General features: G+C 37.2%; 1 protein-coding gene across 1 annotated transcript in view; it reads left to right on the top strand.

Annotated features, from left to right (window-relative positions):
- The window catches only part of LOC136885586 (ATP-binding cassette subfamily C member 4), a 174734-nt gene extending 157135 nt beyond the window's left edge, over positions 1 to 17599 (top strand). The window contains exon 25 of the mRNA XM_068230337.1: positions 17415 to 17599. Within this exon, the coding sequence (XP_068086438.1) occupies positions 17415 to 17438 (24 nt within the window). The 3' untranslated portion in view covers positions 17439 to 17599. The remainder of the gene's footprint in view (positions 1 to 17414) is intronic.
- Positions 17600 to 18203: the final 604 nt, after the last annotated feature.

The following is an 18203-nucleotide window of genomic DNA, read 5'->3' as shown; positions in this document are numbered from 1 at the left end:
AGTTTCGTTTCATTCAAAACGACTGCCAACGTCATTCTGTTGCAGTCATACATGGCTGTGTATAACATCCAATTCATTGTCGAAGTGTGTGAGCGGAAAAATAATATTTAACCCACGAGTGGTTGCTAGGAGAATTGTAACACAAGTGGTCGCACGTGAGACTTTCTCTCACATTAAACTTCATTGAAAATAAATGTATCCTCCTCAGTTTTGCAGGGAGTAAGAGTGAAAAAATTAATTACTGAAATAAGATGCAAAAATCAGCGTTATACAGATTTTTAAAAATATTTAAATGATTAGCTGTATATTACAGAAAAAAATTACCACTTAATGGAAATTAGTCATTAGTGCAGTCACTTGTCAGTACATAATATTCACAAGAGTGCCGGGCTGAATGTCTCAAACGGTTAAGGCATTGGTTCTCTGAGCCGAAGTTGGCAGGTTCTGTAATGGATTTAAAATTATTCTTCGCGATGGTACGATGCATTTGGTTATGTGTCTATTTTCTTGTCTGGCCCACCGTGTATTCAAACTTCAGATTTCCATGGACTTCTATAATTGATGATGGTGTGCTATCTAGCGGTCGACTTGGAATTTAAGCTGCGAGGTAGCTAGTTGTGGTGCTATCTGGGCGCTAGATGTGAAGCTTTCTCTGTCGTAGTCTGTCGACAATGCAGATAGCAGTTGTTCCGATTATGGATTTGTAGTTTGAAGACGGAGGAACCTATTCTCTACTGATTGTGCTTTAAGAAGAGTAGTAAATCAAGATGCAAGAAGAGGAGATGGTGGAGAAACTAGACCATGGGTGATGGATTGTCCATCTGGGCGATAGGCCTGAATATTTGGTTATCCTTCTGAATTTTTTAGTTGTATATTTGTTTTCTTCGACCTCCTAAGTAAGGTGCATCCATCCTTGTAGTGAACTAAGCGACCAAGGAATGGATTAGATAATTGTGTTAATACGCGGAGATATTTAAATTCGTATGTGAAATTGGGCATGTGTTTTTAAAAGAAATTAACTTCCTAAAACAGGTCTTCACAAAAATCTTGTAACAAGATAATATTTGTTTTAGGCTTCAGTGTTGTAATAATCATGTTGGCATTTGTTTACCTTCTTGACTTCAATTAATTTTAGTTTGGTGCACCAAAACGAGTTATTTTTTTAATTATCATATTTTCAAGCGAATGTCGGGCTACTAAAAGAGAATCTGTGGGACTTTAATGTAGGACTTCTAATGACTTCCTCGGTACTTCAAGTGCTTGCTTTGATTTCGGTGCTCGTCATCTGTTACATCTGTGTAACAGAATGCAAACTTACCGTGGCCATGCCGTGTTGACATTGACATTTGAGGATCGTCGTATTATTGGTAACTTATTTTTTCAGCTGATTTTTGGTGTAGATCCTTGTGCGTGTGGAATGTTTTTCGTTGAGTTTGATTAATTCATTTGGTTTAAGCTACCGTTCATTGGAGAGTATTTGGGTTATTAATCCTAATTTTGGATTTATGCCCATGTTTCGAATAATTTCTTGGTATTAAATGAAGTCATGCCTTTTCTTCGATTTGATTAATTTTAAATGCAGGCCTGGAGTGACCGAGAATTTCATTAGGAAAGTTTTCAAGCTTCTTTCAAAATAGTTGTCTTAAGATTTTAAATCTTCAATTGCCCTACGTTTGTTTATTTTCAAAACATTTACTGCATCCTGACAATTTGAGTCAGTGTTAAAATAATTTATTTTCAATTAATATCCTTAATTAATTTTTCTGAATGGTGTGCACGTTCATTGTGCGGTGGTAATTCATTTGTTATTTTGTTTGAGGTCGAAAATTTTTTTTAAATTATTTTCCTAATTAAATTTGGTTTGATCAATTTATTTTGAGTTATTATTTCAGCCAATTAATTAAGTAAACTTATTTTAAGATGATTCGCTAGACCTCTTGTGTCCAGAGCTTCCACAGTGTGCGACGGCCTTTTGATTGGGATAATCGTAAGTAGTCCTTTACTTATTTTATCCCTGGTCGTGCTAACACTCTTGACATTTTCCTTATGTTGTGAGAGTGTGTTTGGTAGCAGAGCGTGGTTGCCTTTGCAACTACGTTCTGTTATTCTCATTATTTGTGTTGGTATCAGATTGTGTAGTTTTCTGTACAGCTACGTTCTGATATCTTGTGGAAGCATATTTTTCTTTCTTGTTTATTGTAACCGTTGGCTATGTTGTCAGGCCGTTGATATCACCTTGGCTGAAATAATAAATCAATTGAGACTAGTTAACTAAACTTGTGAAGGGAAAGACAGGCTTGTGTGGAGTGCTAACCTTGGCGTTTTCTGTTTCATATCAAAATGAGTGCACGTGCCGTGTTGTTGCCAAGAATGCTGAGGAAGGGTGAGCTGTTGTACGAGCTCGATATTCGGGGTTTGGTGTCCACTGGTTCTATGGAAGGCGATGTTAACTTGCTTCTGGCCTGCCTTGATTCCCCTGTAGATCCAGGTAACATGAGCATCGACTTGGGTAAGTCAGTGCAGGCAATGTCCAGTTCTATTAACGAATTATTAGTGTTTGTAAAACAGTTAAAAGAGTGTAATCCATCAGATTACCAATTGAGAAGATTAAAAGCTCGTACCAATCACTTTATTAACAGGGTGCAAGATTTGATTTCTCTTGGACCTGAAGGTGAATTGATGTCTCAATGTACTTCGTTATTAACTTCAGTAATTAATGTTTCGGTTGAACTCGATTTTATGATTAATATGAAGAAGGTTGGTCAGTTATCATTAAGTGATGAGATTGAAACTAATGAAGGTAACAACCTTGGTGCCACTAATGAGTTAATTACTTCTCAGACCGTCAATAATCCATCCTTATCTCATTGCTGCGGACTTAGTCCTGCGGTTGAGAATTTGTTGATTAGGTCATGTTCGGCTCCTAATTCTATTAAGGATCTTTTCAAAAATGTAATGACCTTTTCTGTAGATTCCATTGACGAAACCATCAGATTCCTGCGGTTTCTAGTAGAGTTATCTGAGTCGGCTAATGTGTATTGCATGGATGCCCTGGGAATTTTTAGAGTGTTATTTCCCAACTGTCAAGGTGTTCTTAAAAGAGAAATTTCTAAGGCTATTAGCAGTAATTTAAGTGTAAATGAATTTCACGAGTTGATCTTGGCAAGATTTATTCCGTCCCTTGCGTTGCAAAGTCTGGTTCCAAAACATTGTTATAGGACGCAGTTCTTGCATGAAAATCTATTGGCCTATGTCTTGGATTTGAAATTTTATTGCGAGGTTTTTAAAATCATGGTACCGGAAGAAGAGATGGTAGGTCGTATAATCAAAGGCATTACTCCTCAATATCGGTCCTTTTTATCCTTGACTAAGTGCCCGAGTAGTTTTGCAGAGCTCGAGGAAGCTTGTACATTTGCCGAGGATGTAAAACATGGAGATGAGTCCCGGCACACTAGGTATTCCCCTCCCTGTGTTTCATTTCGCTCTAACAATGTCTCCGCTCATGCTGTGCCTTCTTCTTCCTTCAAAAAATGTTACGCTTGTGGATCTAGAGATCACCTGAGGAATAATTGCCCTTCTGAGAGAAGAAAAGATACATTGAGTCGTAAACAAAATGGTAGTTGTTATGTTTGCGGATCTAAGTCACATATGAAAAGGCAGTGCCCTAAGGTAAACAATAGTAATTTTCAATGACCGTGTGGTATGCCCAATGCAGATAATGAGAGCTGGTCGGTTGAAGGTCATGTGAATGAGTGTTCTTTTCCGGGAATGTTAGGTATTTCTAGTAATGTTGTTTCTAAAACCTCGACCATTTGTATTGAAGTGAATAACGAACCTGCATTGGGATTGATAGATTCCGGTAGTACTGTGTCACTTATGAGTGAGACTTGGTATTCGAGGATGAAGGTTTGTTGCAAATTACCTGAAATTAGGACTTCGAAACTTAATTGTGTGACTGCTAATGGAGGCAGATTAAGAATTCTAGGTTGTATATCTGTCAAAATTAGAATTGCCGAGTTTACTTGGAAAACAGATTGTTTGGTGGCTTCTGATTTATCTTATCAAGTAATTTTAGGGACGGATTTTATGGGCAAGGTTGGAATGATTTTGAATTTACAAGATAGGAACCTTAGTTTCAAATTTTGTCCTAATAGAGTTTTCAAATTTCATGAAGATGTAGTGTTTCAAAGGTATTCTACCTGTGCATTGGATGAGGATGTTGAGGAAAGCGAAGGTAATAAATTAGATCTTGATCACCTGCCTCTCGATCAAGCTCGTAAAATTCGTGATCTTTGTGCTAGGTATCCTGAAGTTTTCACTGATAAATTGGGATTGACTAATGTGCTTAAATACCACATCGATATTACGGACAAGATTCCTGTTAGATCTCCGCCCTATAGGTTATCACCACCTAAGATGGTTGAATTAAAGAAAATCATCGATAAGATGCTTCAGGATGGTGTTATTCGACCTTCTATTTCTCCGTACTCGTCTCCGATGTTTCTGGTGCCCAAGTCATCTGGAGGTTTCAGGCCAGTGACGGATTATAGAGAGTTAAATCGTAAGATTGTCATGCAGTCTGTGCCTCTACCGGATTTGCATACGTGCTTCTCCTGGTTCCACGGTGCTAATTATTTTTCGACCTTTGATTTGAATCAGGCATACAACCAAATACCTCTTGATGAGGAATCTATTCCTCTCACTGCTTTTGCCACTGACTGGAATCTGTATGAATACACGGTTATACCTTTTGGGCTATCGACGGGAGCGGCTGTGTTAACTCGATTACTGGATTCTGTGTTTGGGGATGTGAAATTTAAGTACGTTATTCATTATTTGGATGATCTTGTTGTGTATTCTGCAAATTTTGAAGATCATCTCAAGCATGTACAGGAGGTAGTTGAAAGATTGAAGAAAGCAGGTTTAACTGTCAAACTTTCCAAGACCAATTTTGCCAAATCTCAGATCTCCTTCTTGGGACATATAGTATCGTCACAGGGTATTTCAATTGATCATGCCCGTACTCAAGCTATTCACGATTTTAAACCACCTAAAGATGTGAAAGGGATTGCCAGATTCATTGGTATGACTAATTTCTTTAGAAAATTCGTTCCGAATTATGCTGAAATTGCTGCCCCTTTGAATTCCTTACGTAGAAAGAATGTCAAATTTGTCTGGGAAGACCCTCAACAAAAAGCCTTTGAAACCTTGAAGAGAGCTCTCAGTAATGCCCCTATACTTGCTATTCCTGATTTTAATAAAAGATTCATTATCCAGACTGATGCCTCAGGCAAGGCTATTGCTGGAGTCTTATTGCAAGAGTCAGAAATGGGTAGACGTCCTATCGCTTACGCATCTAGAGCTCTCTCCCCTCTGGAAAGTAAATATTCTGTTTATGAATTAGAGTGTTTAGCGGTACTATTTTCGTTGGAGAAATTCCGTGTTTATGTGGAGCACGTTAATTTTGATTTAGAGACAGACAATGAAGCTCTTTCCTGGGTTCTGAAAAGACCCAAAAGAACTGGAAGACTAACTAGGTGGGCGCTGAGAATTTCTGCTTTTAAATTTAATGTTCGGCACATTCGTGGAACGGAAAATGTAATCGCTGATGGGCTTAGTCGTATGTTTGATGAGGAGGATGGTTTTGAAACTTGGAAGCGAAGAGTGTACCTCAAATTGGTTCGGTAAATGTGAATTCTATCTTGACTAATCTTCCAATGTTGTATCAAGATATTGCTCTGCATCAAAACGATGATCCTCAGTTAAAGGAAATTCTGGGGAAGATTAATTCTGGTAAAATTATGAAACCCTATTCCTTGGTGAAAGGGGTACTCTGTTGTCAATCTCGTTATGATAAAAGGATAAAGATTGTTGTCCCCAAGGTTTTAATTCCAGTCATATTTCAGTATTACCATGATAGTCCTGTTGGCGGACACTTGGGAAACTTCAAAACTAGGTCAAAAATAAGGGAGTTCTTTATTTGGAAAAGCATGGATCGGGATATCACATCCATGGTTAAGTCTTGTAAAAGTTGCGCCATTAGTAAACCTAATCTAAACAAACGTACGGGGTTGTTGTCGTCGACTCAAGCTTCCAGAGCTATGGAGCGATTGTTTATCGATCATGTTGGACCCTTTCCACGTTCCAGTCGAGGAAATACTCATGCATTGGTGTGCATTGATGGGTTTACCAGGTTTTGCTGGATCTTTCCGACTAGATCGACCAATTCACAGTCCACTATTTCTTGTTTAAATTCTATTTTTGCCTCCTTTGGAACCCCTAAGTTTCTTGTATCTGACAATGCTGCTGGGTTTACTAGTCATTTATTCAGGAAGTACTTGTTTGACTTGTGCATCTCCCATGTGACCACTACTCCATATTATCCCAATCCCTCATATTCCGAGAGAATGAATAGAAATTTAAAATCTGCTCTCATAGCTTACCACCACTCGAATCATACCAAGTGGGACACCTGTCTTCATTGGTTGTCATATGCATTTAATACTGCCGTTCATGAGTCTCATGGCAAAACTCCTATGGAATTAATGTTGAGTTTTGTTCCATTTTCTCCGCTATCTAATCTCCTTCGAATTGAGGAACTGCTTCCTGAAGTCTCTACTCCTCGCGATGTGCGAAAGGTGTGGGATGAGGCCAAAACTAGGTTGGCTGTGTCGTATGAAAAGGTACGTAAGAACTATGACAAAGGCCGAAAACCCACCAAGCTAAGTGTTGGAGACCAAGTCTTCGTAAAATGTTATCCTGTCAGCAAGGCTATAAATAAATTTACTTCAAAATTAGCTCCTAGATTTCAGGGACCTTGTACGATATTGCAGTTTTTGAGTCCTGTATCTATGCTTGTCAGTGATCCTGTGGCAAAAAGGATTCGGAGAGTTCATTTATCCCAAGTGAAAGCGACTTGATATATGATGGGGGGTTGGTTGAGTTCAAAATCTTATTTGTGGTTGGTAATAATCGATCGGGTTATTGTTTGATTAAAATGGGTAATGGAAGTGCGGAAATTGTGCTGTCCATATGGACAAATGTAAGAAAGACTGTATTTGATGTTTCATCATGTTTAAGTAGGGAGTATCTGTGAAATTTATACTCAGTGATCAATGGATGGAAGTTTAAAATAATGTTATTATTATCATTGTTAAGTATTATCGAGTGAATTTAATTGGAACCTGTTGTGGTGGGAGATTGAAATTTGAGAATTGAGGTGGTTCCCTGTTTTGGTAATGTGGCCTTGGTAGTATGATTCAGCGGTGTGCAGGATGGATGTCTATAAGAGAACCTTTGTGTTTAAAAAAATTTTTTTTTGGGGTGATATTGGTATTGATATAGTGTCTATTAAAAAAATTCTATGATTTTAATTACCTATGTTGAGTGTTTGCGTTCAATAATGTAGTACAGTAAAAATTGTGATGTATCTTGTAATCTCGAGTTTTTTTTTCTTGTCTGGGTACTTACTTGGGGTGATAATAAGAAAAAGGTGTTTCTCTGGAGCTATGAGTCTTAAAGGTTTCGTTATGAGAACTTGAGGAAAGGTGTTGAGGATATTGGGTACTCTGCCTTTATCCGAGTGAAGTTAATTGGGTGAAATCCTGTCGTCCGGAGCTGGAGAAGAGTTACTGGTTGCTGTGTGCATGAGCCTTGTGCTCTTACGGTATCTTAATTCTTGGTTTCTGGAAAAAAAAATATGGATTTTTTTTTTTGGGGGTATTGAACTTCATGTTTATCTTTGAAGTAATTTGGTTCTCTGTATACATCGCGTTTATTTCATGAAACTCTTGTTGCTGTTCTTTAATTTGGTTTGGCATGTGAATTACTAAGGTAGGTGGTCCGTTAAATCTTGTAGCGTTATTTCTGAGCCTATGCAAGTTGTAATCGGGAGGTCTTATTTTGAATTGCAGTCGAGTATCCTGTCTGTACATCACTGTTTTCTTTCTGCTGAGGGTTTTAGGGAAATTTAAACCTATTTTGCTGTACTGATTCGGTGTAGAGTTGTAGAGTCATGTTAGTGGTTTGGCATTCGTCGGCTTATGGATTATTGTGAGATTTTGGTTTGGGTAATATAGGATTTATGACCTTATGGTATGGTTTCTGATCCTTGTGTATCGGAGAAGTTTGGATTTATGGGTTTGATTTTGGGAATTATGTTGGGGTGGCATTATGGTTTCATTGAGAGGTGACTGTGTTCCTCTGAAGTCATGATGGTGTCATTGCGGTTGTTGTGATGATATTGGGTGGGCACTCTGTGATTGGTGGGATGCTGTCGAGGATTTGTATGTCCTTTACCCTTGTGGCTGATACATCGGCACTGGTAATCATTAGAGTGGTGTTGAATTGTTGTTGTGGTAATCTAGTTTGGAGGAGTTTTCGATGGACATCAAGAGAAGGTTGGACATGACCTTTGAGGTGATTTCTTGGTGTCGAGTGGGATTTAAATAGAACTAATCTATGCATCTACAACTCTTTTGGGAATGATTATTAGCTAATTGGTACCTTGGTGATTGTCGTCTGGTTCTTGGTTCATCTTCTTATATTCTCTGCCATAACCCGTTCTTCTGAAGTCATCTTGTTAATCCTACGATCTTAACTTTCATTTCGATTAACCTGCCTGTCTAGCGCATTTTTTTTAAAATGGAGCCTTTCCTGAATTAGTGTCGTTGGTATCGTAACTTATCGTTCTGTGATGTAGAAGAATAAGTATGGGATTATTCTCCTTGTACAGTCGGTATTGCAGTCATCGATCCTCTACCTGCATATGGGAGCTTGTAGTAGGACTATGTGATTTCAGGCTAGTTGGTCTCCGGTGTTTCTCCTGGTCATTTTCTATCCCGGTGTAAGTGTTGATATTGTGTGTGATTGCCTGGTAATTGCTGATAGTTCGGTTGTTGATGACCCACCTTACGCGTACCCTACATCTGAATTGTACATATGTCTCCAACTGTAATTAACCTTTTACCCTTGGCCCTAAACATTCATATCTTCTACGCTAGCTTTGCTTATTGTTCCAAAAGTGTTATTCAGATTCTTCTATTTATTGTTTCTTGTTTCACCTTCTGCTTGGAACGAGTATATGTGTAGTAAGCCTATGGAAGTTGAAGCTGTGAGAATGGAATATTAATTTAAGCCAAGAGATGATTTGAAAATTTAAAAAGAAAGGCTTTATCATCTATTGATTTGGGGGTTATGATTTCACAGATATGACTGTTAAAATTTTATCTTTATTCATGTATTGATTTATTCGCTACTATTAGCTTGATGTGGTAATTTAGCGTGAGTGATTTGATACTCTGTTTATGCCTCTTGCAGTTGTATTCTGTACTGATTGGAGGAAACTGATGATAAAGTGATTAGTGCGATAAGTTACTTAAAGAATTATCTAATGTTTGTTGCACTGACTTGCTTCTCGTGGAGGCTTATGTTTTCCTAATTATTTTTCTATTTTCTTTCTTCTTCTTGTGTTTTCTTTTGGGAGGTATTTATGTGGTAATTTGGTTATCACTCATGAAGTCTTGTCTTCCCCTATTATTGTAGCCCGGAATCAATTTCAAAAGAGAATTTTGTTATGTTTAAAACATTGTAAGACCTGTCTTATTGTGTAGGTTGTACCTCTGAAAATTTATTGTGATTATGCGAAGTTCGATTACCTTAGAAACCTCGGTATTATCTGCACATTTCAAGGAAAACTGGCGTGCTGATGATATTGCGCGTGAAAACTGGACTTAATTGAACACTAAACAACTGCGTGTGGTATGTATCCCTGTTATACCTCACCCAAGTATACCTCTGCTCTCCTGGAGAAGTGTTTATGTTAAATTATTCTAGATGGAACTTTTCTTACATATATTCTTGAGACAACAGATGGTTTTTATCTATGACTGCTTGTTATACCCCACCCCAAGTTGATGGTTTCGGGGGGGAGGCTGTAATGGATTTAAAATTATTCTTCGCGATGGTACGATGCATTTGGTTATGTGTCTATTTTCTTGTCTGGCCCACCGTGTATTCAAACTTCAGAATTCCATGGACTTCTATAATTGATGATGGTGTGCTATCTAGCGGTCGACTTGGAATTTAAGCTGCGAGGTAGCTAGTTGTGGTGCTATCTGGGCGCTAGATGTGAAGCTTTCTCTGTCGTCTGTCGACAATGCAGATAGCAGTTGTTCCGATTATGGATTTGTAGTTTGAAGACGGAGGAACCTATTCTCTACTGATTGTGCTTTAAGAAGAGTAGTAAATCAAGATGCAAGAAGAGGAGATGGTGGAGAAACTAGACCATGGGTGATGGATTGTCCATCTGGGCGATAGGCCTGAATATTTGGTTATCCTTCTGAATTTTTTAGTTGTATATTTGTTTTCTTCGACCTCCTAAGTAAGGTGCATCCATCCTTGTAGTGAACTAAGCGACCAAGGAATGGATTAGATAATTGTGTTAATACGCGGAGATATTTAAATTCGTATGTGAAATTGGGCATGTGTTTTTAAAAGAAATTAACTTCCTAAAACAGGTCTTCACAAAAATCTTGTAACAAGATAATATTTGTTTTAGGCTTCAGTGTTGTAATAATCATGTTGGCATTTGTTTACCTTCTTGACTTCAATTAATTTTAGTTTGGTGCACCAAAACGAGTTATTTTTTTAATTATCATATTTTCAAGCGAATGTCGGGCTACTAAAAGAGAATCTGTGGGACTTTAATGTAGGACTTCTAATGACTTCCTCGGTACTTCAAGTGCTTGCTTTGATTTCGGTGCTCGTCATCTGTTACATCTGTGTAACAGAATGCAAACTTACCGTGGCCATGCCGTGTTGACATTGACATTTGAGGATCGTCGTATTATTGGTAACTTATTTTTTCAGCTGATTTTTGGTGTAGATCCTTGTGCGTGTGGAATGTTTTTCGTTGAGTTTGACTAATTCATTTGGTTTAAGCTACCGTTCATTGGAGAGTATTTGGGTTATTAATCCTAATTTTGGATTTATGCCCATGTTTCGAATAATTTCTTGGTATTAAATGAAGTCATGCCTTTTCTTCGATTTGATTAATTTTAAATGCAGGCCTGGAGTGACCGAGAATTTCATTAGGAAAGTTTTCAAGCTTCTTTCAAAATAGTTGTCTTAAGATTTTAAATCTTCAATTGCCCTACGTTTGTTTATTTTCAAAACATTTACTGCATCCTGACAATTTGAGTCAGTGTTAAAATAATTTATTTTCAATTAATATCCTTAATTAATTTTTCTGAATGGTGTGCACGTTCATTGTGCGGTGGTAATTCATTTGTTATTTTGTTTGAGGTCGAAAATTTTTTTAAAATTATTTTCCTAATTAAATTTGGTTTGATCAATTTATTTTGAGTTATTATTTCAGCCAATTAATTAAGTAAACTTATTTTAAGATGATTCGCTAGACCTCTTGTGTCCAGAGCTTCCACAGTGTGCGACGGCCTTTTGATTGGGATAATCGTAAGTAGTCCTTTACTTATTTTATCCCTGGTCGTGCTAACACTCTTGACATTTTCCGTATGTTGTGAGAGGTTCGACCCTGGCTCAGTCCGGTGGTATTTGAAGGTACTCAGATATGTCAGCCATAGATTTACTGGTATGTAAAAGAACTCCTGGGGGACAAAATTACTGCACCTCGTCATCTGCAGAAACTGTAAAAGTAAATTATTGGGACCTAAAACCAATAACATTGTTATTGATATAGAACTTTCTGACAGACGCAATACTAATGCAATAATAAAGTACAATAGATCTTCTCTCTGACATTTGAGTTAGCTGAATTTTGTAACAGCACTTATTATCCAACATTCTTCCTCGACTCAGTTTTTGAAGGTTATGAATTTCATGTTTTTGGTCCGTATTGAACAATATATAAGTAATAATAATAATAATAACTTAAATGTTTCCACCTTTTCAATACAATATATTCACAAGATTACAAAATTATACGGTACTAGTTTCGACCCATCTAGGGGTCATCATCAGCCGTATTGGAGCAAAGATCATTTGTGGCGAAATATTGTCTTAGGATTTCGCCACAAATGATCTTTGCTCCAATACGGCTGATGATGACCCCTAGATGGGTCGAAACTAGTACCGTATAATTTTGTAATCTTGTGAATATATTGTATTGAAAAGGTGGAAACATTTAAGTTATTATTATTATTATTACTCAGTTTTTGAAGTCTAATTTATCAGTAATTGCAAATGGAAAACGTTTCGCACGCGACTTAAGTCAAATTACTAACGTCTACAACAGAAGAACGTTTCCCTCTCGACTTCAATATAACACCAACGCTACTGGTCGCGTGATGAGAGAACCTCTCACACAGGGCGCACGAACTCATACGAATCTTTGTTCCGACTAGAGGAGAGGATGCTTACCTTTCAAATGTCAATCGCCTTACTCACGACAGTTATCAACTCCCTTGCATCACTGAGAAGTAAACTCACAATACAAAATAATGTGAGAGAAAATCTCATATAACGACCACTCGCAGGTTAATAACCAACTGGTCCGAAATAAAAGGCTTCTACTAACATTTGTTTTAGATAGAGTGTGATCTGCAATAATACTTTGATATTTTTATGGGCCCCTTTCAAATGTTTTCATATTTGTTGTTTGGTGTTTTAACACTTTTCAGTGCACGATTATTTTATGAGCTCCAGCGGAATAAGTTTTCATATTTGTTCTCTCGTGTTTTTCACACCTTTTAATATTCTCTTCTCATAGAGTTTTCACTGTAGGCCTATCCGCGAATATACGATGTAAAATCCCATTATGTCAGAGGAAAAAATCATATCTCGTGTTTCCATATCCCTGTTGAATAGTTTTTATTCATGTATTCAATAGTACGTTCTCTCGCTTAACATGTTATTTTTCCTTGCCCCCTGCAGAAATGTCTTAACAAGGTTTTACTGTATTTAATTGATGTTCTGTTAAACTAAAAGTTATATAAATGTACATGAAGAAAAAAAAAGACCTTTGTAACTAATAATGAAATAAAATTAAGTTGCCAACCCCTTAGCTAAGAGGCCAGACCCTCTCCCGTTTCCTCTTCTTCACATGCTTTACCCACCTCCTTCTTCCATCATATCTCCTGGCCAGAGAGAGGGTATAGCCTTGTAGGTGGCCTGCCCCACCCCTTCAGGGTGTGGAATGAAAATATTGATTGATAGAATGTTTCCTCTTCCTTGAACTTCATTTTGAAGTTCCAAAAAGGAAATAAATCAGCACACGACAGAATGTCTTAATCTAAGACTATAAACAGCATCCTACTCTACTCTAATGAAAGAGCGGACCAGCGAGCCTGTTTACACAGGTAGAGTTCATAGGTGAGTGAGAATTTGACGTGAGGGGTGCTAGTAGTAAAGTAGGGCTAATTTGCCATATGTTGCTAGTGACTCCACTCTATTAGCTACTGTCCAATCTACTTGATACTCTTCTCTACTTGGTATTTTTTCGGGTTTATACTTAAGTCATGCGTGGCCGCCCTACTTTAAGCGCGGATACATTACAATCTTATATGAAACCTTACATTATAGAAGATGCTGGAAGTATCGTGCTTCCTGGGTTATACAGGCATTGTAGCTGGTAACCACATTCTGGCCGACTCGAGTGAGTTCTGCCACTGTAATGTTTCCGATTTCATTCGTAATATTTTCTTTCAGTTCCCATTCATAATGTTTTCTTTCAGTTCCTCCAATGTGTGAGGATTTCTTTGATGCACTTTTTCTTTCAGTTTACCCCACAAGTGAAAACCACACACTGTTAGATCTGGAGAACGAGGGGAAATAGAGTACCACTGATCACTCTGTCTGCAAACACTTCCGAGATTGTAAGAAGGTAATCTACTGCTGTATGAGCAGGGGCTGAATTGTGTTGAAACCACCCATGCGATATTTCTTCTTCTGTTATCTGATGGAAGAACGGCATCAAATATAATTTTGGTACCTCTCTGCATTTACTGCTATCTCGAAAAAAAAAATAGGCCCAATTATTTGTCTTGCCCTAACAGCACACCAAACATAAGAATGAGCGACTTCATAAACACCATTAGGATTTTCTGCACATCAATAGTGAGAGTACCGAGCTCGATAGTTGCAGTCGCTTAAGTGCGGCCAGTATCCAGTATTCGGGAGGCAGTAGGTTCAAACCCCACTGTCGGCAGCCCTGAAAATGGTTTTCCGTGGTTTCCCATTTTCACACCAGGCAAATGCTGGGGCTGTACCTTAATTAAGGCCACGGCCGCTTCCTTCCCACTCCTAGCCCTTTCCCGTCCCATCGTCGCCGTAAGACCTATCTGTTTACATAAAATCAGCTTCATGGTCCGTATCGCACTTCAATAGATTCACAATTAAGTATTTAATTTATTTTCCACCTAGTCGATACAATGATTGCTTAAGGCAATTTTTAATGGTCAAAAGTGGTACATGTTTCGTATATTATCAACATCTTCAGCCACATAACACTGTTTAGATGAAAAATATATAAAATTGACAAAGTAATGCTTTAGAGGAAGTGTCCTTAAAATTAACATAAGATTGACAAGATTAAAACAAACAAATAACTCAAGAGAAAATATATAAATTATTTCTACAATAGAAAGCAGTCGTCAAGGAAACACTTGTACAATATTCCATAGAGAAATTGTCCTAATAAATATTCTTTTCTTAATAATTCATGAAAAAAGATCAATTTATAAATTAAAAATTATACAATTTATAAGTAATTATCGAAACGAAGAAATCCTGATATCACAGTGCGGCTCTTATTATTAATGTAGATGAAAATATAACTAATTCCTAGTTGTCAAATCTTATTAAGCCTGCTTTCCTTTGGAACAGTAACTCCTGTCATTCTTTCACAGTTTTGCGCCGGGTGTAATATTGATGATGCAATCTTCCTTGCTCTTGCACCTGAGGAGGTGGAGGAGTGGGGGATATAGGTGTGTCAAGAACTTCCTTGCTGTCACCTATAGCTTCAACTGAGGAGGAACAAGTTGTAGGGCTATCTGTAGGTGGAGAAATTCCAATTCTTTTTTCGTGATATTTGGAACATGTGAATGCTGAAAAACATAGAAGATTCTCAGCAATGGGATCACACATGACTGCCACAGGTCATAAATTTACCAACATAGAACAAGACCTGACCATCATAAAAAAGTTAAAAAAGGGCAGCTTAATGAACACATATGAAGACCTGTACATTCATCTAGACCAACTTGTAAAGAAAAATGATAACCTTAATGAGGCTGTAGAATATAAGAATCCATTATATTATCAAATTCTAGTATATTTGAAAATGCTTGAGAAGGATCACGAAAAAAGAATTGGAATTTCTCCACCTACAGATAGCCCTACAACTTGTTCCTCCTCAGTTGAAGCTATAGGTGACAGCAAGGAAGTTCTTGACACACCTATATCCCCCGCTCCTCCACCTCCTCAGGTGCAAGAGCAAGGAAGATTGCATCATCAATATTACACCCGGTGCAAAACTGTGAAAGAATGACAGGAGTTACTGTTCCAAAGGAAAGCAGGCTTAATAAGATTTGACAACTAGGAATTAGTTATATTTTCATCTACATTAATAATAAGAGCCGCACTGTGATATCAGGATTTCTTCGTTTCGATAATTACTTATAAATTGTATAATTTTTAATTTATAAATTGATCTTTTTTCATGAATTATTAAGAAAAGAATATTTATTAGGACAATTTCTCTATGGAATATTGTACAAGTGTTTCCTTGACGACTGCTTTCTATTGTAGAAATAATTTATATATTTTCTCTTGAGTTATTTGTTTGTTTTAATCTTGTCAATCTTATGTTAATTTTAAGGACACTTCCTCTAAAGCATTACTTTGTCAATTTTATATATTTTTCATCTAAACAGTGTTATGTGGCTGAAGATGTTGATAATATACGAAACATGTACCACTTTTGACCATTAAAAATTGCCTTAAGCAATCATTGTATCGACTAAGTAGAAAATAAATTAAATACTTAATTGTGAAGACCTATCTGTGTCGGTGCGACGTAAAACAACTAACAAAAAAAAAAAAATAGGGAGAGTTATGACTGTTCACACGACCATTAAGATGAAACCTGAACTTCTACACACGAAAATATGGTGTTACAATGAATACTGTCTCACCATGTTAATAGCTGAAATTCAGACTGGCGACTCATGCTTGCAAGGTCAAGAACTATGCGCGCGCCTCCCATACTGCAGCTGCCGGAGCGCAGAGTACAAACACTGTACGTTCAGTCTGGGTTTATATGGGAGACCCTGTAGTTACTTTATCAAGTACTAGCCCCATTAGTCTACCCATGTAAATCAGCCTTAAGAGAAGAGCACTTGGCCTTAATCTTGTCAGGATAAGTAAATCATTAATGAATCAATCAATCAGTCAGTCAGTCAGTCAGTCAGTCAGTCAGTCAGTCAGTCAGTCAGTCTTAAAAGTCAGCATTTCACCTAAGTGTGGGAGTAGCTCATTATAGTAATTGGAATGCCCACACCTTTATTGCCATCTTTATTTTTAAGGAGGCACCTACACCTTTGAACATAGAAAAATGGGGTATATAAAACATTTTTCCCACAGCATTGGAAATGAATACTAAAAGGAAATTTAGTATGACAAACACAATATTCCTTAACAATATGCCTACATATTTCGAAATCATATAAACCTGTGTCACTATAATTAATTATTCAAAAAGGCGGTGAATCCAGGCCACTATTTTGCCGTTTCCCTGATAATTTCCAAACACATGAATATTTTTCCATGATTTTTTAAAATTATGATTATTAATGTTATAGCTACAACATGTACTAGAATGTGGAGTTCATCAGGTATAAATATTTTTTTCATGAAGTTATTTTCAAGTCGTCAATTTTCTCATTAATTTTCATTTGAAAATATTTGTTTTAAACTTAATCAATGCAGGTAGCTCAATAATTCTAATGTACCTTCTTCTTCTCTATGAAATATACATGCATGCAAAATTTCATCTTAATATCTTAAAAACTTTCAGAGTTTTCAGGGAAACGGTTCTGAAAAACAAAAGTCACTGGTAACGAACAACAAACTTACTGATTAAGGGCTTGCTTGGGTTACAGGGCTTCACATTTTTTGTCATAACTCCAGAAGTATTGGAGATATTAAAAAGGTTGCACTGTTATAAAGAGAGAAGTCAAATTTAAAATTTAAAAAAAATAAATCAAAAAATTGCATTTTTGGTCAGTCAGAGGTGTTGGTCCCCCCTTAAGTTTGAAAAGCCTTAACACTGAATGGTATCACTCTTGATACTTATGCATACCCCAAACATAGTCACAAAAGTTAGTTCCCAGATGAGATCTTGTTTCATTAATGATTATTTCCTGTGCTTCTGCTTTCAGAGCTACAGAAATCTCCACAGCTGATACCTGCAGGGCTGCATGTAGAATCTCCTCCATGTGTTGTGCTGCCAAAGCTTCAAGTATTCACCTGCCAAACCTCGCCATCTTGTAAACATTCTTCTGTAATATATTTTGTAAATATATTTGTGTATGTATTCATAAGAGAGGAAAAATAAAAAGTAATTTTACATAAACATTCTATTTCATGCTAGCATGTACTCACGGCTTTGCACCAGTGGAATTCCTTCCAGTTTTAGATAAATTTCAAACAATAGTATTTAATTGCTCTATGCGAACAGTATGTAAATCTTCTCAGTGTGAATGTATGGGTAGATGAAGGGGTAACATGTTGACAGTCCCTTGAGCAGAGAGCTGAAAGTTCTTCTTCTTCTTCTTCTCATTCTTCTTTACCATATCCTCATCAGATGTGAGCAGGGTTGCCAGGTGTCCTGGAATTTACGAGACAGTACTGTATTCGTGTTAAATGTCCCACGTTCTGGACAGTTCCTATCCAGGATGGCAATTGTCCCATATTTTGAACCTCAGGAGAAATATGCCAGTGTTTCCACTTCTGATAAGTACCAAGAGCTTTTCTTGTTTCTTTCAAAGAGGATAGATTTCTTCACTCCTTGCTTTCTTTATCTGTCATGAGTTTGTAGATTTTAAAAACTGATTGTATTTTATTTTTAATTCTCGGGTTGTCCCTCCTGGCGAATAAGACGTGTAATAACGGACAGCTACCTGAGGCAGTCCGAGTCTACTGCATGCTTGTTTGAAATTGTCAGCTGT

Source organism: Anabrus simplex, chromosome 14, assembly GCF_040414725.1.
Source record: "Anabrus simplex isolate iqAnaSimp1 chromosome 14, ASM4041472v1, whole genome shotgun sequence".
NCBI classification, from domain to species: domain Eukaryota; kingdom Metazoa; phylum Arthropoda; class Insecta; order Orthoptera; family Tettigoniidae; genus Anabrus; species Anabrus simplex.
The sequence above is the reverse complement of the archived record's forward strand: the minus strand, read 5'-3'. Positions and strand labels throughout refer to the sequence as shown.